This window comes from Mobula birostris, chromosome 8, assembly GCF_030028105.1.
Source record: "Mobula birostris isolate sMobBir1 chromosome 8, sMobBir1.hap1, whole genome shotgun sequence".
Classification (NCBI taxonomy): Eukaryota; Metazoa; Chordata; class Chondrichthyes; order Myliobatiformes; family Myliobatidae; genus Mobula; species Mobula birostris.
The window spans coordinates 26,377,562-26,400,988 of NC_092377.1; the positions used below are offsets into that span (position 1 = coordinate 26,377,562).

Here is a 23,427-nt window from a genome sequence, read left to right on the forward strand (position 1 = left end):
CTTTATGCATGTTAATACCTCGAACAAATTCACTCAAACTGGTCAGACAGGATCTTTGCATGACAAACCATGATTAATTCCTATATTTCCATGTGTAGGTTAATCCCGTCCCTCAGGATTTCCTCCAGTAATTTCCCTTGCATTGATATTAGACGAGCAGGTTTGTAATTACTCGTTTTATCCTTGCTGCCCTCCTTAATCCTCTGGGATTAATTTGCTAGTCTCCACAATAAAGCTGGATCAATTCGTGTCCCTCAATTTCTTGCCCTGTGGGTTGCATGTCTGCAAGATCCTTAACTAGTAAAGTGAATTATTTTCTTTCCTCAGAAGCTGACTGCTTAAGCATCGTCAGTGTCTTTTTTTTGGACTTTATCTCTTCAGTTCAATAATTTTTTATGTAGATCTAGCGTAATCACTGTTTTCATGTTCTTTGCCTCAGTTGGTAAATGCAAGTCTGCCTTCTGCTTCCAGGGCACCTCATCTTGTGCTGCCCACTTTTAGGGATACGTGGGCATGCATTCTTGGATCTGTTCGTTATTCTCCCACTATTTATTCCTATCACGTATCTCTAGGCTCTCAAAGATGGCTTCTGTCCTGTTCTAGTGACTTTTAAGTAAGTGGTTCCCTAGTATGATGAGATGATAGATCACAAGGTCAAGAATCCATGTTATAATCTTGTGCCTTATTGTCTATCTGCTCTGCACCTTCTCTGTAACTGTGACACTTTATTCTGTACTCTATTATTTTATCTTGTATTACCTCAGTGCATTGTATTGATTATATAGATCTACAAGATTTGTACTGTGCACCAGTAAATGTGACAATAATAAACCAGTTTACTATTTTATATGCCTTCCCATGTCGGGTTAGTCTTTCAAGTTCATTGTCCTACTGTTCAGGATTCAGCTCCATTGGCTAATTCTGTATCCTTCCAATCAACCTACAGCTTTTCCGTTTACCCTTGCTGTTCAGCAATTTTGTTTTCAGATCCTGAGCCAGTCATAGCATTCATGTAATTACTGGTCAGTCTTGAAGATTCTTTTTAAATAAATTCAACAGACTTCAGCATCTTCCCAGCAATTGTTGTCCGATATACTTTGTTAACAAATCCTTTCAAGAATTGAAGGACCTGTTTTGCAACAAAGCAGCACTGGGCTCTTCTGTGGTTTTTGAAACAATATTGTACTAATGAAAATTGAAAGCAAGCATTCACACGGAAGCTTTGATAGGGAGCTGGTTTTAAACTGAAAACAACTCAGCTTTTCACTTTGCAATTTCATTTATTTTATAGTTAAAGCTGCAGGTTCCAGATTCTGGATGTGGATGTCATGTGCATACTTTTATTTCACATCCACCTCCAGGAAACTATTCAAGCTTGTTTCAACACTTGGTTGTAGCTAAAATTGGTGTGTGAAATATAGTCGGTGTCAACTTGTGACTTGCCACCATGGTGCTTGTTTGGTGCCTAAATGTGCTGTACTGCGTTCTAGTACTAAATAAGGGCAGTGCTATTATGGAATTGCTGTTGGAAGATGTTACTTCAAAACTCAGTTACAGTTGTGGTGGATATGCTGTGGTTTAGTTGCAGTAAGATTTTAGAAATTTGTTGTATTTGTAGAACTACATGTAGGAGCAAGCCATTTAGCCCCTTGCACTTGTTCTTTATTCAGTAAGATCGGATCCTGTCCTTGATCCTTGTCACCTTCTTTATTGTTTTCCTTGGAGTCTGTGGTTGGAGGTGGTCAGCGAGCCAGTCTTGTGGTGCTGTTTTGTGATGCAGTGCACAGGAGCCTTCAGAACATAGGCTAACTGTTCTGACACATGCTTGCATCACAGCTACCAGCATGTTACTATATTGTCTTGATTTAATTAAAGTAGACCACTTTCCATTTTTGGAGAAATATTTTTCAGATGTTTTGACATCAACTGCTGGATGGAGTTTTAGGGTAATGGATAATAGGTTTTGATGTGATCTGAGGAGGAATTTTTTTCCACCCAGAGGGTGGATGGAATCTGGAAAAACCAGTTGCCTTCACCACCCATTCAGATACTTTGTCAACACTTGAGTATCTGCTGGTGAATGGGATTTGCATAGATTATTGAAATGAGCATCTTGAATTGGAGGGCTGGTTTCTGTGCTGTGGGACTCTCTCTCCATTTTTGACAAAGACCCAAACCCACAAATCTGCAGAAAATGTCTTTCTTTTAGATTTGTCCCCTTCTAAATGGTTAGTTTAATATCTACTTGAGTAAATGAATCATCATGTGGTATGTTTGAGGTATGTTGTCTTGCTGCATTCATTTGTTCAACATGGGTGGTTCTGATCTTGCCTCCAATTGGAGTCCAATTTTATTTGTATTCCATTTTATACCCTCTTGATAATCAAATTCATGTCATGTTTGCTCACTTGTCTTTAGGTACACCATTTGGGTTGAGCTGTTTCTTTGGTCCATATCTGTAGACTCTTCAATGAATTTAACAAATCCATTGGCTTTTAAATTGTGCAATGAATCAGCAGTTTTATTGAGGTAAAGCCTGTGGTAGAACATGACATTGTTCGATAACTGAATATCTTATTGCTTGACTGGCCTTTGAATATCTTGCGCTTTTAAGCCTTTTGGCCAAATCTATATACATTTTAAACACAAGATATTCTGCAGATGCTGGAAATCAAGAGTAACACACACAAATGCTGGAGGAACTCAGCAGGTCAGGCTGAGGTTCTGAATAAGTGTCTTGGCTGTGCCTTGCCCTCCATAGATATTTTTTGACCTGCTGTGTTCCTCCAGCATTTTGTTACTATATATAAATCCTCTGGTTCTACTATTAAAAGCTGTTTTGAAATTAGTGGTACATGAACTATAATTTATTGTGATACATAAACCCTTCATGTGTGCAAAGATCCAACACTACTCTTATGTTGCTCTTTTCCATTTGCATCTTTCTAACTTCAATTCCCTTCAAATGTGAATTAGTGAAGGTGAAAAATTTGGCTTTCCAATAATTTTCAACATGCACTCTAGTCATTGCATCAGGCATCTTTATATCTGATATTTTGTGTTTGTTCTGCACTTCTGGCTGGCTATACCTTGATAGTAAGAATTTGCAACTCCCACCGTCTTCTCTTCCACCTTCTCCCCCCCCCCCCCCAACCTAAACTCTGTGGTCAGATTTGTTATATTTGGCTCAAATCTTACTGATTTTTTTTTTAAGAAGTTTTGAGCATTTGAGTATAAGGATATTTTGGTATTAAGCTAATGAATTGTATTTAAAATCAACTGTTCAGCATGTCAGATAATATAAAATTAACCTACCGGCATTTTAGCCAATGCATTCACCAGCTTTATCAATAAATGCAGAAGCAGTGATCAAATATAAAGGTGTTCATAACTTTAAAATAGCAGGCATCAAGTACCTTGATAAAGTTTTGAACTTCAAGATTTTTAAATCTGTTGATGCCAAGCAAGTGAAGAACAGCACTGTCAGATTTATTTGGCTGAATGTTAATTAGTTGCAAGATCAGCCTCGAGCTGATAATTATAGCTGTTTGTTGTAATGCTGTGCCCAGCTTCTGAGTCATAGCTTTGTAAAATAGACTTGTTAAAAATCTGTGGCATGGGTGGAGATCACTGGGTCTATTGAGGACATGCCAGGAAAATGTAGTCTGTTGCCAATTCTTGGTCATAACCGTGTAGGTCCACTGTCCAAGTGCCCACTCAGGAACATTTTGCATGCATGGAGGATCTTCACCCCTGCTTTGAGTAGCTTATTGCTAACTGACAATATTCTTTTGGTGTGTTGGGGAGTCATACAGCACGGAAATGGGCTCTTTAGGCAATAGATTAATTTTTAACATTGACTTTCAGTTGTAGGTTCTCCCTTGAGATAACCATCTCGATACCCTCCCTGTCTGGACCTGCAGGTCCTTGTGTGTATTTCAGTCTCCCTGGAGTAGATACAATCCCGACTCATTAAACTTTTCCTAAATCAAGCATTCCAGTCAACTCTTCTGCAATCTTTGAGCAGATGGCGCAGGAGATGACTGACAACTCAGTTGTCGTGCCATTGATGCTGGCCTTCCATGGACTAAATGTTCTCAGCACCATTCCAAATGTTACGAATGAGCCTTGGACAAGATATTCCCTGTGGTTAATGAGGATATTACACCTTAATCCTTCAGTGAGGACTTATCCAAACCTTTGGTTGCCGTGCTGTGCAACAATAGACTGTACAGGAAGACTATATTGCTAGTTTATTTTTGCAGATTACTATGTATAAAGGACCAATTTAAAAAAAAAAAAAAAAAAAAAAAAATCTCCAATGAGTGCAGAGGGAAAAAAATTCAAACCATGCAAACAATAGAAACAAACAAATGGCATTCTGAAGTCCACATTGAAGAGTCTGTCCAGACTTAGTGCAGAGCTGAGTATACCTCTGGAGCAGCGAGCTGAACTGGCCCGTCCCTTGCCTTGGGCCCTGAAACCCCTACGTTTTCATTTGGCCCAGTGCTTAAATTGTTGTCCAAACATTGGGTTCAGTCACTTTGATGTGTTCTGGGGCCTGGGGCCTGGACCCTGCTGCCTTGATTTGGCCTGTACCCAACCTTCCCAATTGGGCACAGCCAAATTGGAAAGCATACATATTCAGATTGTCAATGATGTCCTGCAGACAGTTCACAAAACTACTACTTTTGCTTTGAACTTTGAGAAATCATGACGCAATAGATAAATTATATTTTCTAGCACCTCTAAAGACCTGTTGTAACTCAGTATTGTGCAGTGCTCACAGAGGACGAGTCAGTGACACTTGGCATCTTCCTTAATTTTGTCATTAATTGTGTGATATGGGCAGTGGGTTTGTAATGAAAAGTCTTTTGTGAAAAGTGGTGTTCTTTGCCAAGCATGCACTAGACTGGGAAAGCTATCCATCTGAGATGGAATGATTATCTAGGCCTTTGGCAGAGTTGGGGCAGTTAAAGTTTAAAAATTAGCTCTGTTTGTCACATTGAAAAGTGTAGAAAAATGTGTCATTTTGTACCAAAGACAAACAGAGCCTGAAGATGGTACTGGAAGCAGCCCACAAATGTTAACATATAGAAATGGCAGAAGGATAACAGCAAAATTCAAACAACCCACATGACAGGACATTCTCCCTCTGCAGTGCGGTTTGGAGGTTTACCAGAATAATGATTGTAAAGATGGAGTTGCTCAAGGTTGAAAAGCTGAGCATAAACAAGAACATTAAAAGTTTTTGACAAGAACTAGCCTTTAAGCCCAGCAAATTCCTATTCGCATAGTGTGCTGAAGTAACTCCTGAGCTTAGATTTGGAAATCTAAGGTACTACTCTAACTACACAACTAGGTAGTTTGTTGCATGTTTCCACAACTCACTGTAAAGAAATGCCTCCCGATTTTAGTTTGAAATCTCCCCATAGTCATTAATTTTGAAGTAGCAGCTGGCATCCTGCATAGATCCTGCAGATACTGGAAATCTAGAGTGGGCATATAGGGAGCAGGTAGAATATAGAAGATGGAAGTGGTGGGAGGGGGTAGTGAGAGGAAGGAGTAGAAGCTAGAAGGGGATAGATGAAGCCTGATTGCTGTGAGGAGGGGGAAGAAGTAAGAAGCTGGGAGGTGATGGGTGGAAAAGGTCAAGGGCTGGAGAAGGAATCTGGGAGTGCAGAGTGGACTAGGGAGAAAGGGAAGGTGGAGGGGCAGCAATGGGAGATGATAGACAAGTGAGAAGAGGTAAGAGTGGGGGACAGTGGGGAAATGAAAAGCAAAAGGAGAAGCTGAATAATTACTAGAATTTGGAGAAATCTCTGTTCATGCCATCAGTTTGGAGGCTATCTAGACAATGTTGAGTCTTCCTCCTTCAACCTGAGTGGCCTCATCATTGCAGAAGAGGTGGCCATAAACTGGCGTGTCAGAATGGGAATAGAGGTTGGAATTGAAATGGTTGGCCACCAGAAAATCCTGATCGTTTTTGTGGCTGGAGTGAAGGTGCTTGACAAAGCAATTTCTCCAGTCTATGTTGGGTTTCACCAATGTAGAGGTCGTCTCATCAGGAGCATCAGATAGAGTAGATAACCCCAAAAAATTTGCAGCTGAAGTGTTGCCTCAATTGGAAGTACTGTTTGGGTTCCTGAATGGAGGTGAGGGATGATATGAATGTCCAGGCGTAGCACTTCTGCTTGCAGAGAAAGTGCCAGAAGGGACAAATGAACAATGGTGTCACTGAATGAGCTATCTCTGTGGAATGGGGGGGCAGTAAAGGTGTGCTTGGTGGTAGAGTCCCATTGAAGATGGTAGAAGTTGCAGATAATAATGTGTTGAATGTGGAAGCTCAAAAGGTAGTGTGAGGACGAGGAACTCCATCTCTGAAGGCAGCAGGAAGCTGAGATGAGGGTGAACTTCTGCTTAGCCCTTCTAGGTGAGGACAGGCAGATCAGTGCTAGGGTGGGGTGACATGGGACATGGGTAGAGTTACAAAACTGCAAGCATAGAAAGATCCTGATTGGAGTTGTATGCAGGCCTCTGAACAGCAGCCAGGATGTGGAATGCAAATTTAATTGGGAAATAAAAAAGGCATGTAATAAGGGCAACGTTACAATAGTAGGTTAGGGAAAATCAGGAGTGAATTTGTAGAATGCATACAAGATGGATCTTTGGAACAGCTTGTTGAGCCCGCTAGGGAAAAGCTAATTCTGGATTGGGTGGTGTCTAATGAGCCAGTTTTGATTGGGAAGCTTAAGGTAAAGGAACACCTAGGAAACAGAATGATATTATGATAGAATTCACCCTGAACTTTGAGAGGGAGAAGATGGATGAGTAAATAGAATTGGAGACAGAGGAGCTGGCCAAAGTTGATTGGAAAGGGACACTATCAGGGATGACTGCAGAACAGCATTGGCTTGAGTTTCTGGGGCAATTTGGAAGGTGCAGGATAGATATACCTGTATCCCAAAGGTGTATTCTAAAGGGATGAGGGAAATCAAAGACAGCATAAAGGCAAGAGGATGTATAATATAGCAAAAATTAGTGGGAAGTAAGAAGTTAGAAGATTGGGAAGTTTTAATAAAAAAAAACAACAAAGCAACTAAAAAAGCTATAAGAGAAGATGAAATATGATGGAAAGTTAGCCAATAATTCAAAATGGATACCTCTAGATATATAGGGAATAAAAGAAGTGAGGGTTGAAATTGGACTGCTGGAAAATGATGCTGGAGGGGTAGTGGTGGGGGGAAATAAGACTTTACTGTGGAAAATACTAGCAGTATGCCAATGATTTGAGTGTCAGGGGGCAGAAGAATGTTAGTTGCTCTTACTAAGGAGAAGATACTTGGGAAGCTGAAAGGTCTGCATGTAAGTAAGTCACCTGGATCAGAAGGACTATAGCTCAGCGTTCTGAAAGGGGTAGCTGAAGAAATCATGGAGGCATGAAGAATTAAGATGGCTCTAGAGGGCTAGAATATTGTAAATGTCACTCCACTTCTTCAAGAAGGCTAGGGGACAAAAAAAGAACTGGGCCAGTTAGCCTGACTTCAGTGGTTGGGAAGATGTTGGATTCCATTATTAAGGATGAGGTTTTGAGGTGCTTGTAGGTGCATGATAATGTAGGTCAGAATCTTTAAGGGGAAATCTTGTCTGACAAATCTAGTACTTGGGGAAATGGCTAGTAGGACACAAACAGTGGATGTTGTGTACTTAAATTTTCAGAAGGCCTTTGACAAGATGCCGCTCATGAGGCTGCTTAACAAAATAAAAGCTCATAGTATTCTAATGAAGATATTGGCATCGATAGAAGATTGGCTGACTGGCAGGAGGCGTAGTCCGTACGAAGGGGATGTTTTGTTGTTGGCTGGCTGTGTTCTATGCGGTTGGTATTGGAACAGTTTCCTTTCACATTGTGTCAATGATTTGTGTGATAAAATTGATGGCTTTGTGGTCAAGTCTCCAGTGATAGGAAGGTAGGTGGAGGGGGGTAGGAAGGGTGGTGGTACTGTTGAAGCAGGAAGTCTACAGAAGGACTTTGAGAGAATCTGCAAAGTCGTGGCAGATAGAATATACTGCAAGAAGGTGTATGCTCATGCACTTTGGTAGAAGGAATAAAGGTGTAGACCATCCTCTAAAAGGAGGAAATTCAAAAATCAGAGGTGCAAAGGGACTTTGGAGTCTTTGTGCAGGATTCCCAAAAGGTTAATTTGAAGCTTGAGTTGGTGGTAAGAAAGGTAAATGCAATGTTGGCATTCATTTTTAGAGTACTAGAATATAAGAATGGGCATGATACTGAGGCTTTATTAGGCCTTAGAACACTTGGGAGTGCAGTGAGCAGTTTTGGGCCCCCATCTTAGTGTTCAGAAGAGGTTCATGAGTGTGATTCTGGGAGTGAAATGGTTAATGTATGAGGAGTGTTTGGCTCTGGACTTGCTGGAGTTTAGAAGTAGAGGGATCTTATTGAAACCTATCAAATATTGAAGGGTCTACATAGTGCGGATATAGAGGATGTTTCCTAAGGTGGGAGCGTTTAGGACCAGAGTATCCAGCCTCATGATAGAGGGATATCCATTTAGAACAGATGAGAAGGAATTTCATTAGCCAGAGGGTGGTGAATTTGTGGAATTCATTGCCATGGATGGCAGTGGAGCCCAGGTCATTGAGTATTTTTAAAGCAGAGGTTGATAGGTTCTTGGTTGGCTAGGGTGTCAAAGGGTTACAGGGAGAAGGCTGGAGAATAGGATTGAGAGGGATAATAAATCGGCCACGATGGAATGGTGGAGCAGGCCAAGTGGCCTAATTCTGCTCCTGTCTTATTGTCCCAGAAAAGGCAGAGATGCAAATGAGGAAGATAAACACTGGTCTTTGAAGGAGGAAATCTCTGCTGCCCTATAGAGGGAGAATTTGAACAAGGAGTCAATGTTTAAAAATAAAGGATTTACCATTTGAGTGCAGATTTTAGTTTTCTTGAGGATCATGATCCTAACCAACAAAGGATGATAAGCAATATTTAAGTGTTTTTAAGGCAGAGATTGGTAGATTACTGATTACAAAATGGATGAACAGTTACTTGGGTCAATGTGGAGCTGTTCAGTTATTGCTTTATTAAATAACAGCACAGGGTGAGGGTGTGCTCAAGTTGTCTTGTGTTCCCGATTCCTAAATTGGGATGTCTCTGCACTTCCTTCGCCAGTCACCACCTCCAAAGTGGCAGCAAGTCATCCTCAACTCCAAGGGGCTGTCTTGCCATGGTTAGAAACTTGGTGGTGCTTGGAATTAAGTATGTAAATAATGAATACCCTCTTCCTTCCCTCCCTACAACTGAATCCTGCGTGTTGTGCACCATTGTTGCCACTGGGGGGAAATCAAGTAGCAAAATTGTCACTGTTTTGAGAAAGGGAGTTTTGGTTCATCTCTTTGGTCCATATTTTGTCTGAGCCTGAGATTTCTGAAATAGAAATGTACTGGTTGAATCATTGTGAATGGCTCATAGACTATACCAAAGCCACAAATGATATATGTAGCACAGTTGACTTCATTTGTACATGTGCTTCATTGTCAATAGGAATATTTGCTGGAAACAAACCAAAACTGTCCTGATGGGCTGATGCTCCCATGCAGTACTAAGTGTACTGTTAACATTGTTTGAGCTGCAGTTTTTCCAGAATGTTTTGTGTCTATTCTTCCACCTGGACTTAGGGGTGTAAGATGAGAGGCATTGATTGTGTGGATAGTGAAAGGCTTTTTCCCAGGGCAGAAATGGCTAACAGTTTTAAGGTGCCTGGAAGTCTGTACAGAAGGAATGTCAGGAGCAAGTTTTTTTTTATGCAGAGTGGGGAATGCATGGAATGGACTGTCGGTGACTGTGGTGGAGGCGGATACAATAGGGTCTTTTAAGAGGTTCCTGGATAGGTACATGAAGCTTAGAAAAATCGAGGACTCTGGGTAATTCTAGGTAATTTCTAAAGTAAGGACATGTTCGGCACAGCATTATGGGCCAGAAAGCTTGTATTGTGCTGTAGGTTTTCTATGTTCTAAGTTTCTAAGTTGCAAAAGACCTTGTGGCACTGGTTAAAAGGAGCAGGAACTTATCCTTGGTGTCCTAACTGGAATTAGATTTGCAACCAAGCTGTTCTAGTCCAGTTAAAGCACCATTGTCTACACAATATGGGAGATTGCCCAGGTATGCATTGTCCACCAATGAATCTAATCTGGCTGTTTATGGCACAATCATCCACCCTCAATCGTGAGTTGTGATGGAATCCATTATCAATAGTGCAGTCATACAGCAAATTTTAGGAAGATGTAATACTTTATACTATTCAAAGAAATGGCTTCTGAGAGCCAAAATGAAATTGGAATCCACTAATACGTAATGTATTCTCTTAGTCAATCTTTATTATTGTCTTTTTCCAGCCTTGCTGAGGAGGTTGTGACTGCGCATCCTATGTTACTGATTGATTCCTTGTCATTACTTTCATGCAAGTACAGTAATCAATTATTGCACCAGTGATTGAATCCACTGCAGTGCAAAATGGTCTTGGTGTTAAACTCTAATGATTGGGGTTGTGCCAGTTGCTTCAGGAACTGAATGCTTGAAGGAAAGTAGCTGTTCCTGAACCTGGTGGCGTGGTACTTCAGGCTTCTGTACCTCCTGCCCGATGATCGCTGGGAAAAGATAGCATAGCCTGGCTGGTGGAAGCTTTGTTAGAGATTGATATTTTGAGGCAGCAGCTCCTGTCGATACTACGAGTGGTGGAGAGGGATGTGCCTGTGGTGTATTGGACAGAGTCCACTGCTCTCTGCAGCTTGCATTCAGCAATGGAATTGCCATACCAGGTCATGTGACCAGTCGGTACTTTCAACAGTACTGTATATCTGTAGAACTTTGTGTTTATTATGGATAGTATGAGGGGATTCTTGTTTGCAGTTTGTGCAAACCTTGTTTTACTGCAAAATTGTAATGTTTCCTATATTTAAAATACCTGTATTTAATTATAAAGAAGTTTGAAATTACGAAGTTCTCTAAAGACATGTTTGAACAGTTGTTTTTGGTTCATTATTGAATATTGTGTGTTTGAGGGGTTGGGGAGAAAAGGTGCCTTGGTGTTGTTGCACAGCTTTCTGAGCGCCTGTGCAGGTGCATTAAATTCACTGGGTTTGGAGAAAAATGTGATTTGTATTTGGAAAAACTTGTTCTTTTTAATTTATTTTTCTGCTGACCAGTATCTTTCACCTCTGCAAAGCCAGCATTTATGCCCATCCCTGATTAGGCTCAAAGCTGGCTTCATTTGCTGCAGTTCTTCAACTAACTAAAACTAATGAATGTTGGAGCATTCATAACATAATGAATGTTGTATCTTTTGACAGTAGAGATACAAAATTAAAGGTTATGTTGTAAGAATTCTGAAACGTCTTAAAATTGTCTGTCTAATTTGCATGTAGCAGATTTTGCATTCAAAATACTTTTTCTTAAAATCTCTTGATTAAACCATGAATTGTGCTTCTCTTGGCTCATTATAAATCCTCATGAGGCACATAAGTATTGAATAACATTATGTATTTAAGCCCTTCTCACCCTAGTTTTTAAACCTTGATGGTATGATTTGAAATTTTTGCATTACATATACAACCTGCTAAATTATTTGTCTACATAACAGTTGTCCTTGCACTATTAAGCTGGTTGACATTCTTTCATATGACATAAGTTTATCCCTGGCTCCAGTGTATCAATCCGCTTGATTGCCTATTAAAACCACAGTTAGAAAAATGAGGTGCCAGAACTGTTCAGGAGATGGGTGGATGGGTATTTCCATTGTTCAGTATTCATGTTCCCAATAGTGCGGAACACACTTGCATTCATAAGGCATGCTCCAGACAAGCAACGATCTATTAAAATATTCTCATAGGCATGCAAGAAGTCTTCTCAAAGAAATAGTGATTACAGATGAAATGGTTAATTGCTTATTTACTTGGCTATGCTCAGTAAAGAATTCTGCTTTTATGCCTTGTAAAGCTTTTTGGAATTGGAAGCAATACATTCTAAATTTGGTATGTAGTGTTCTTTGTTAGATCATTTATTTCATATTTTTCTGAAGTCATTTTAATGTTTCTCTTACAGGGCGTACATTGCTTGAAAAACTATTCGGGCAGCAAGAGAAAGTACAGCTTTCAGGTGAACATGAAGCAGAGAAGCTGTGCTCCCGTATTCTGGCAATGGGCTTGCTGCTTCCATTTGGGGACTGTTTCAGAGAGCAGTTTTATGGAGAAGCACCACAAACCACCACCAAATTTGATGTGAGTTTATCATGCCATGTTTGTAAAACAAAATCTTTGCTAATGCAGTTTTCTGATCTGAAGTTGCTTGGATGTTTGCTCTTTCCATTTGTATGCTGATGTATTTTTAAGCAAGAAGGCACCACACTTCTCACTGCTTGTGCAGTGTCCATTTCTGAATGAGCTGACGTTTCATCCAACTGAATGCTGTTTGTTGGCCACTGACTCCACCTTTTTCCCCATGGCAACTCTAAGACTGACTTGTGTTTTGCCTTGTTTGGCTTGTTCACTGAATATCCTCCATATCTTTTAGTACCCCGACCTGATTTGTGCCAACACAGTACTGGCTTCTTAAACTTCTGTCATCTTACCCACTAAACTTGAGGTAATCCAGAGCTTGCACTCCTCTCCCAATTCGTGCTAAGTCCTGTCCACTCATTCCTGTGCCTGTAGGCTTTTGGGTCCTAGTTATTCAGAATGTTGATTTTTTTTTTAAAAAAAAGCTTCTCATTGTTTAAATCATGCCATGACAGTGCACATGTCATTGTACACTCAATTGTTATTAACTCTGCATGCTCTGCCTACCTTCAGCTTTTCACTCCTTACACTTTAATAGATCTTGGTTGGAATTTTGACCGCCAAGGCCCTAGGCTATAGAATACTTTCAAAGTGCTCTACCACCTTCATTAGACCTAATATCTGATCAAACTTTCGCCCATCTTGTGAAATGTCTCGTTTGGTTTTGTCTTGCTGATGCCTCATAATTACTTCATTCTATTTCGAAAAACTTGTGTACTGTATTGTGATAGTGGATGGCGAAAAAAGGTGTCAAGTTAAATCACCCTGTGTGCATTTGTGTACATGTTGTCAACCCTCCAGAGTTTTCCAGCAATAGATTATTCTTGACTTGCGTGACAACCTATGAAGAAGTTCGTAGATTTTTTTAAAAATTTGCTTTGAAAATCCTTTGGAAACATCAGATGGCTGGGGTGTTAGCAAAGAGTTGGTAGGATGAGGGAAGAATAGGCTGTCTGGAATCCAATCCTTAATCCATTCGGGGGGGGAGGGGGGAGAGAAAAACTTCATTTTTGTTCAATTGTTAAATTGAAAGTTGACTTAGAATGGCGGTTGAAAAGATCAGAGCATTGAGATGCAAAAATGACGAAGAAATGGTTAATGGCAAATCATATTTAAAATATTAAGTGGTTTCTTCGGTGCGATAAATGCCTTGTTTATAAGAGTTCTGAAAATTTGGTTAGGACTTGGGATTGCAATAGTGTATAAGCATCTAATGGGCTTTCGGTTCAATGTCTTATCTTTGTGCATGAGGGAAAAGTTGTGGCATTATACCTGGAGGAATATTTTGTCCAAATAGAAGTTTGTGCTCTTCTGTTTCTCCTGTGATTTGCTAAGCACACAGATAATGGTGGATGAATTAGCATTTATCAAGAAGTTTTACCACCAATCTCAGCTCAAAGTATAATCAATCACCAATTTCTGTAGGACCATGTTGCCCATACGAATAAATTTAAAACATCAGCCACATGAATTTCTTTGGCATGAATGTGAGAATTGAAGTTGTTCTGAGGGAAAAACTAGGTTTTTACAGTTTAAAAAGATTGAGTTCAGCGGAGAAGAGATGCACTTTGGACATGAAGTAATGGGAATTTATAAATTGAGAGCTTGTGCAATTTCCAGTAAAAGCCAGTTCCAGTCATGAATTTTTTTGCATAGTAAAAAGCATTAGAGGGCAGTCTGTTGCCGTGATTTGGACAGCTGTTCTCATTGAGTTCACTCAGTATGTTATCTTGCTGGACAGCTTGTGGCCTGCACTGTACAGCACACTTCAGGATACTTCAATTGTAACTTTCCAGCAGGACAATGGAGCTTAGCAAAGGAGTTTCACAGTTGAGAAAAGTCCCATTGAATATGGAAATAAGGGTAATACATAGAGTTTCAGTAATCCTTTTATCATTATGCATAGGATTGACATTTGTTGCTGGACTTCTTACTTAACTTCACTTTTATTCTTTTTACCTATACTTAAGTCAAACCAGTCATCAAGATGAGATCTGATTTATTTTTTAACATCACTTTATCAGATTGGTAATTTTTTAGATCTGTAATTTTTCTTTGTCATCTCTTTTTAATGTTGCTTAATTAAGTTTCTGTTATAATGGAAGACTCATTTGTTGAATATTATATTAACCTCATTCATTCTGAGGTTCTGAATAGCATTCCTGTATACATTCTTCTCATAGTGGACTGTATGCTGACTTCTCAATGAGCAAACCTGCATAATTTTGCCCTTGCAAGGGTGATCCAGCTGCCTGACCTGACTGTAGGTTGAAAGTTGGTTTGTGGTTCTGTCAAGTCTGTTTTGCATTGGAAATTTGGCAGTATAGGCCTCCAAATAGTAGCCAAGATGTTGGGTTGAGATTGCAAAGGGAGCTGGAAAAGGCATGTAATAAAGGTAATGGCACAGTTGTAATGGGGACTTCAATATGCAAGGAAAATTAGATTGGTGTCAGGTCGCAGGAGGGAATTTGAATGCTTTTTAAAGCAGCTTGTGCTTGAGCCTACTCGGGGAAAGCGCATCTTAGATTGCGTGTTGTGTAATAACCCAGATCTTATTGGGGGGCTTAATGTAAAAGGCTGGTGGTGCAGTGACATCAGCGGCGGACTCAGGAGCGAAGGTTCCTGAGTTCAAATCCAGTTGGGCCGCTCCCGGACATGCTTTCCATCCGCAACTTGGCCTCGTTTTCAAAAAAAAAAGGCAAACAAACTGCACTGTGAGGAGGACGTGGGGGACCACTCACAGAATCTTTCCTCCAAGACAACCACTTGAGAAAGTGGTCGCTGAGGCTCTGGCAGAGAATGGCACACACACAAAAAAAAAGGAAAAGGCAGTGATCATAATATGATGGAATTCGTACTACAAATTAAGATGGAGAAGTACAATTCACATGCATCAGTATCACAGTGGAATGAAAGGAATTACAGAAGCATGAGAAAGGAGCTTGCCCAGATGGACTGGAGGATGATACTGGTGAGGATGACAGCAGAGCTGAGGTGGCTCAAGTTTCTGAGAATAGTTCATAGGCGCAGGATAGATATGTCCCACAGAAGTAGTTCTCAAATGACAGGGCTAGGAAAGGGCATATAAGGTAGCAAAAGTGAGTGGGAAGTTGGATGATTGGGAAGCTTTTAAAATCCAACAAAAGGCAACATTTTTTAAAAAAAAAAGCTACTACAAGAAGGGAGAAGATGAAATGAGGGCAAACTAGCCAATAATATAAAGCAGGATACTAAACATTTCAGTTGTATTAAGAGGAAAAAGGAGGTAAGAGTTGATCTTGGACCACTGGAAAATGCTGCTGGTGAGGTAGTAATGGGGGGACAAAGAAATGGCAGATGAACTTAATCATTACATTGCTTCAGTCTTTACTGTGGAAGGCACTCGCAGTGTGCCAGAGGTCTGGATATCAGGGAGCAGGAGTGAGTGCCATTGCTAGGCAGACTGAATGGTATAAGGTGGATAAGTCACCTGGACCAGATGACTACATCCCAGAGTCCTGAGAGGGGTGGTTGAAGATATAACGGATGCATTGGTCATAATAGTTCAAGAATCACTTGATTTTGGCATGGTCCCGGAGGACTGGAAGATTGCAAATGTCACTCCACTCTTTAAGAAGGGAGAAAGACAAAAGAAAGGAAAATTATAGGGAAGTTACCCTAACCTCTGGGGAACTTGTAATCTATTATTAAGGGTGAGGCTTCAGGGTACTTGGAGACTAATGATAAAATAAATTGGTCAGCATCTTTTCTGTAAAGGGAAATCTTGCCTGGCAAATCTGTTAGCATTCTTTGAGGAAGTAACAAACAAGGTGGACAAAGGAGAGACAGCGGATGTCATTACTTGGATTTCCAGAAGGCATTTAGTAAGGTGCCACACATGAGGCGGCTTAACGAGATACAAATCCTGTGGCATTACAGACAAGATACTGGAATGGATAGAGGAGTGGCTGATATCCAGGTGGTGGAGAGTGGGAATAAAGGGTTTCTTTGCTGCTTGTGAGTAGTGGTGTTCCTCAGGGGTCAGTATCGTGATCGCTACTTTTCACATTGTTTATGATTTGGATAATAAAATTGGCTTTGTGAAAAAATTTTGCAGATTGTACAAAGATAGGTGGAGTGTTGAGGAAACAATACAATTGTGAAAGGACTTGGACAAATTGGAAGAATGGCCAATAAAGTGGCAGGTGGAATATAATGCTGTGAAATATACAATAATGCATTTTGGTAAAAAGAACAATAGTGCAGACTATTATCTAAATGGGGAGAAGGTTCAAACATCAGAAGTGCAGAGGGACTTGGGAGTCTCTGTGCAAGATTCCCAGAAGGTTAATTTACAGGTTGAGTCTGTGGTAAAGGAGGCAAATGCAATGTTAGCATTTATTTCAATGGGAAATAGAATATAAAAGCAAGGCAATAATGCTGAGCCTTTAAAAGACACTAGTCAGGCTGCACTTGAGTATTGTTAAGTTTTGGGCCCTGTATCTCAAAGGATATGTCATTGGAAAGTCCAGAGGAGGTTCACAAGGATGATTCTGGGAATAAAGGGGTTAACATGAGTATTTGGCAGCTTTGGACCTTACTCACTGGAATTTAGAAGAATACGCATGAACTCATTGAAATCTACTGAATGTTGAAAGGATTAGATGGGTTGATGTGAAGAGGATGTTTTCTATAGAAACCTACTGCACAATACAGGCGGTTTGGCCCATAAAGTTATGCCGAACGTGTCCCTACCTTAGAAGTTACTAGCCTTACCTATAGCCCTCTATTTTTCTAAGCTCCGTGTACCTATCCAAAAGTCTCTTAAAAGACCCTGTCGTATCTGTCTCTACCACCGTTGCTGGCAGCCCATTCCACACACTCACTACTCTGAGTTTTTAAAAAAAAAAAAAAAAAAAAAAAAAAACTTACCCATGACATCTCCTCTGTACCTACTTCCCAGCACCTTAAACCTGTGTCCTCTTGTGGTAACCATTTCAGCCCTGGGAGAAAGCCTCTGACTATCCACACAATCAATGCCTGTCATCTTATACACCTCTATCAGGTTCCCTCTCATCCTCTGTCGCTCCAAGAAGAAAAGGCCAAGTTCTCTCAACCTATTCTCACAAGGCATGCTCCCCAATCCAGGCAACATCCTTGTAATTCTCCTCTGCACCCTTTCTATGGTTTCCACATCCTTCCTGTAGTGAGGTGACCAGAACTGAGCACAGTACTCCAAGTGGGGTCTGACCAGGATCCCAGATAGCTGCAACATTACCTCTCGGCTCCTAAATTCAATTCCACGATTGATGAAGGCCAATTTAACCACAGTCAACCTGCGCAGCTGCTTTGAGCATCCTATGGACTCAGACCCCAAGATCCCTCTGATCCTCCACACTGCCAAGAGTCTTACCATTAATACTATATTCTGCCCTCATATTTGACCTACCAGAATGAACCACTTCACACTTACCTGGGTTGAACTCCATCTGCCACTTCTCAGCACAGTTTTGCATCCTATCAATGTCCTGCTGTAACCTGACAGCCCTCCACACTATCCACAACTCCTCCAACCTTTGTCATCAGCAAACTTACTAGCCTATCCCTCCACTTCCTCATCCAGGTCATTTATAAAAATCACAAAGAGTAAGGGTCCTGGAACAGATCCCTGCGGCACTCCACTGGTGACCAACCTCCATGCAGAATATGACCCATCTACAACCACTCTTTGCCTTCTGTGGGAAAGCCAGTTCTGGATCACAAAGCAATGTCCCCTTGGATCCCATGCCGCCTCACTTTCTCAATAAGCCTTGTATGGGGTACCTTATCAAATGCCTTGCTGAAATCCATATACACTACATCTACTCTTCCTTCATCAATGTGTTTAGTCACATCCTCAAAAAATTCAATCAGGCTCGTAAGGCACAACCTGCCCTAGACAAAACTATGCTGACTATTCCTAATCATATTATACCTCTCCAAATGTTCATAAATCCTACCTCTCAGGATCTTCTCCATCAACTTACTGAGGTAAGACTCACAGGTACGACTCACTGGTCTATAATTTCCTGGGCTATCTCTACTCCCTTTCTTGAATAAAGGAACAACATCTGCAATCCTCCAATCCTCTGGAACCTCTCCCATCCCCATTGATGATGCAAAGATCATCGCCAGAGGCTCAGCAATCTCCTCCCTCGCCTCCCACAGTAGCCTGGGGTACATCCCATCCGGTCCTGGCGACTTATCCAACTTGATGCTTTCCTGAAGCTCCAGCACATCCTCTTTCTTAATATCTATATGCTCAAGCTTTTCAGTCTGCTGCAAGGTATCACTACAATCACCAAGATCCTTTTCCACAGTGAATACTGAAGTAAAGTATTCATTAAGTACGTCTGCTATTTCCTCCAGTTCCACACACACTTTCCCACTGTCACACTTGATAGGTCCTATTTTCACATCTTATCCTCTTGCTCTTCACATACTTGTAGAATGTCTTAGAGTTTTCTTTAACCCTGCCCACCAAAGCCTTCTCATGGCCCATTCTGGCTCTCCTACTTTCTTTCTTAAGCTGCTTCCTGTTAGCCTTATAATTTTCCAGATCTCTAACAGTACCAAGCTCTTGGAACCTTTTGTAAGCTTTTCTTCTTGACTAGATTTATTACAGCCTTTGTACACCACAGTTCCTGTACCCTACTATAACATCCCTGTCTCATTGGAACGTACCTATACAGAACTCCACAAAAATATCCCCTGAAGATTTGCCATATTTCTTCTGTACTTTTCCCTGACAACATCTGTTTCCAATTTATGCTTCCAATTTCCTGCCTGATAGCCTCATAATTCCCTTTACTTCAATTAAACACTTTTCTAACCTGTCTGTTCCTATCTCTCTCCAATGCTATTGTAAAGGAGATGGAATTATGATCACTATCTCGAAAGTGCTCTCCCACTGAGAGATCTGACACTTGACCATGACTGACTATGGTGGGGTTACTCAGAACTAGAAGGCGCAGCCTCAAAATTGAGGGGTGACAGATGAGGAATTTTTTTTAGCCAGAGAGTAGTGAATCTATGGAATGTTCTGCTGTGGACTTCAGTGGAGGCAACGTATGTGGGTATATTTGAGGTGAAAGTGGATTATTTCTTGATTGGTCAGGGCATCAAAGGATACGGTGAGAAGGCAGATGTATGGGATTGAGTGGGTTCTGGAATCATCCATGATGGAATGGCAGAGCAGACATAATGGGCTGAATGGCCTCACTCTGCTTCTATGTCTTGTGGTCTTAATACTGTGACTAAAAACATTTAACCAGTGGCCTGCTTTATATAGATGATGCTTAATGAGGTTTTGATCCATCATGATCTGGATACAGTGTTAACCAGTATATCATTGATACTGATTTACTAGTCAGCTTGTAAATAGTTTTACTACTTTTTGAAGGTCTGCAGTGCTGAAACAAGCATAATGTGAAAATAAACAGAACTGTCTCTGAACATGAATCAAAATGAAAATATACTGGAAGCACTCAACTGGTCAGGTGGCATCCATGGAAAAGAATGGTGCTAATGTTTCAGGTTAAGGATCATTTCTCAGAACTGGTGACTGCTTTCTCTTGGCACATGAAGCAGATCTCTGAATCTCAAATTTATTCTGTTGCTTTTGAAGCATCTAGGGGACAATTTGCATTACGCAAGTAGTATTAGTATATTCCTCGAGGGGATCTTGCTGTTTTCTTGTGAAGTTGAGCAATCTATCAATGTACCTTAATTTTAGACATCCGTGTGACTGGAAGAGGGCAGAAAATGTTAGCTGATAAATTCAATTAAGCCATTTAATAACCTAACTTCAAATCCTGGTTAGCTATTTTTTGGTTGTCTGTGACGAAAGATGAGTTTTTTCATATGGATCTAAATTTGAAATTATTGCCACTATTGAAACAAGCTTGTACTGGGTGGGTGTGGGGGAATATCCCTGTTTGAGTAGAGAACTGCAAATAAGACGAGGGTTGTCAGTGGTTTCTGGCAAACCCGGGTAGGTCCAGTTGACCTTAATGGTTTTGACATCACAAATGTTTGTGATAGTTTATCAAGCTTTTGCTATACATGTGCAAATGTGCATTAGGAATCAAAATGAAGACCGAAATAAAGCTGCAAATCTCATGGGGGGGGTGGGGGGGGGGTATTTTGCATTTCACATGCTTGTGGGCATGATTTAATAATGTGCCATCTGCCAAGCTAGGAACATGTAATTTATACTACATGAGGTGTTTAGTTGAACTGGGATTTATTATCTTGCAGAAAGGTGCATATATTGGCATGTGTATTTGCATGAGAAAATGCATGCATGGTAAATAAGGTCGCATTAGGCCGTTCCCGTTAATAACTGGGATTCAAAATCAACATGTTGGGCTGGTCTGGTAGTGTAGTGGTTAGCACAATATTATTACAGCACCTTGGGTTACTTTCTATCAATGTCAGTAAGCAGTTTGTGCATTCTCTTAGTGACTAAAGTATGGGCTAGCGGATTAATGGTCAGTTTGGTGTAATCAAGTAGCCCAGGCCTGTTGGTCTGGAAGGACCTGTTACCTTACTGCATCTGATAAAATTTAAAAAAAAAACCTAACTACAGCATTTGGTACAATATAAAATGAGAGCACTAGATATTGGCAAACAGTCTTCTGTTCCACCTATTTATAACTAGTTGTCAGTGTTTAGAAGTAAATGTTGCTGGAAAGGCCAGCACTTCTATTTCACACCTCTGGTTGCTCCTGAACAATATATATTAATGATTTAGATGAGGGAATTAAAAGTAACATTAGCAAATTTGCCGATGACACAAAGCTGGGTGGCAGTGTGAACTGTGAGGAGGATGTTATGAGAATGCAGGGTGACTTGGACAGGCTGGGTGAGTGGGCAGAAGCATGGCAGATGCAGTTTAATGTGGATAAATGTGAGGTTATCCACTTTGGTGGTAAGAACAGGAAGGCAGGTTATTATCTAAATGGAGTCAAGTTAGGAAAAGGGGAAGTACAACGAGATCTGGGTGTTCTTGTATATCAGTCACTGAAAGCAAGCATGCAAGTACAGCAGGCAGTGAAGAAAGCTAATGGCATGCTGGCCTTCATAACAAGGGGAATTGAGTATAAGAGCAAAGAGGTCCTTCTGCAGCCGTACAGGGCCCTGGCGAGACCACACCTGGAGTACTGTGTGCAGTTTTGGTCTCCAAATTTGAGGGAGGACATTCTTGCTATTGAAGGAGTGCAGCGTAGGTTCACAAGGGTAATTCCCGGGATGGCAGGACTGTCATATGTTGAAAGATTAAAGCGACTGGGCTTGTATACTCTGGAATTTAGAAGGCTGAGAGGGGATCTGATTGAAACATATAAGATTATTAAGGGATTGGACATGCTGGAGGCAGGAAGCATGTTCCCGCTGATGGGTGAGTCCAGAACCAGAGGCCACAGTTTAAGAATAAGGGGTAGGCCATTTAGAACGGAGTTGAGGAAAAACTTTTTCACCCAGAGAGTGGTGGATATATGGAATGCTCTGCCTCAGAAGGCTGTGGAGGCCAAGTCTCTGGATGCTTTCAAAAAAGATGGATAGAGATCTTAAAGATAGTGGAATCAAAGGTTATGAGGATAAGACAAGAACTGGATACTGATAGTGGATGATCAGCCATGATCACAGTGAGTGGCGGTGCTGGCTTGAAGGGCTGTATAGCATGCTCCTGCACCTATTGTCTATTGAAGGTGAGGGGGAGCTGCCACCGTGTCTTTCTGCAGTTTGGTGGAAAAAAGCTTGGAAGCAGCTATCAATAGGAAGTTCTGAACAGTGATGAAAGTGATCCTGAGGGGTTGAGAAATAGAATGGTACTTAATCTAGATTATGCCCATAATCACTTTTATTATCTTGTGCCAAGGTTACTTTGAAGAGTAAAGTAACTTGATAATTTCAGAAATATTTCTGGGAAAAGTAATCAAGGAAAAAAAGGCTAGTGATTTTGAAGCTTAATCTAATCAAACCAAGTCAACAAGGTTTCGTGGAAAGTAAATTCTTTTTTTTTTTTTTTTTTTTTTTTTGCAGGGAGCTAACATTGTTTAATGTCATTTCCAGTCCAGAATCAAATGTAGAGGAGAATGAAAGAATTGTTGCTCTGGATCCCACGTGGCATAAAATAAGCACAAGATAAAAATATGAATTAATAAAAGACACTAAATAGGTTATATACATTGATTGCATGTCCAGAAAGTGACGCCAGTCACAGGAGCATCTGTACATGAGTTGACTCTGACAGGATACACAGTAGTGGTGCGGGGTGTGAAGGAGTGGGTTACTAGGTGGGGGTGTTGCTCAGCTTTGCTGCTTGAGAAAAGTAGATGAGTTTTGAGTCTGGTGGTCCTGGCGTGAATGTTATGTAGCCACAGGATGGGAGTGGGACAAAATTCTATGAGCGGAGTGGGTGGGATCCTTCACTATACTGGCCATTTTCCAACATCTTTCTGTATTACCTGTGATGGGGTGGGTAGGCTAATGCCAGTGATGTGTTGGACAGTTTGGACTACCTGTTGTAGGGCCACCTTGTCCACCGCAGTGCAATTTCCGTCCCATGCAGTATGTTGAGATGCTCTCCACTGCACATCTGTAGAAGGACATCTGTAGTCTAGATTTGCATAGTTCAGATCTCTGTAGCCTTGTCAGAAATGAGAGGAGTTGGTGGTCCTTGCGGATTGGGTAGGATGTGCTCTGGAACCATTGGAGGTTGTACAAGATGTGAAATCCCAGGAGTTTGAAATGGCTGGCAGTTTCCACTGCTGTGCCACCGTTGCTAAGAGGGGTGTGAGTGGTGAGAGTTCTCCTGAGGATAATAAACCATCTCCTTTGCCTTGTTGGCACTGAACAGGTTATTTGCTTCATAACCAGCCTCAGGCTCTTCCATTTCCTCTGTAGGCTTGTCTCATTGTGGTTAGTGATGAATCCTGCCACTGTCGTGTTATCAGTAAACTTACCAATGTGATCCCTCAGATTTTCCAGAGTTTGAAAATGCAAGGAGCAGGGTTCATTGAAAGAACCTGTATGAGCGTTTTTCAAAAGACATTG

General features: G+C 40.9%; 1 protein-coding gene across 1 annotated transcript in view; it reads left to right on the top strand.

Annotated features, from left to right (window-relative positions):
- Positions 1-23,427, top strand: part of fmn2b (formin 2b) — a 469,810-nt gene that overhangs the window by 30,926 nt on the left and 415,457 nt on the right. The window contains exon 2 of the mRNA XM_072266855.1: positions 12,119-12,294. Within this exon, the coding sequence (XP_072122956.1) occupies positions 12,119-12,294 (176 nt within the window). The remainder of the gene's footprint in view (positions 1-12,118; positions 12,295-23,427) is intronic.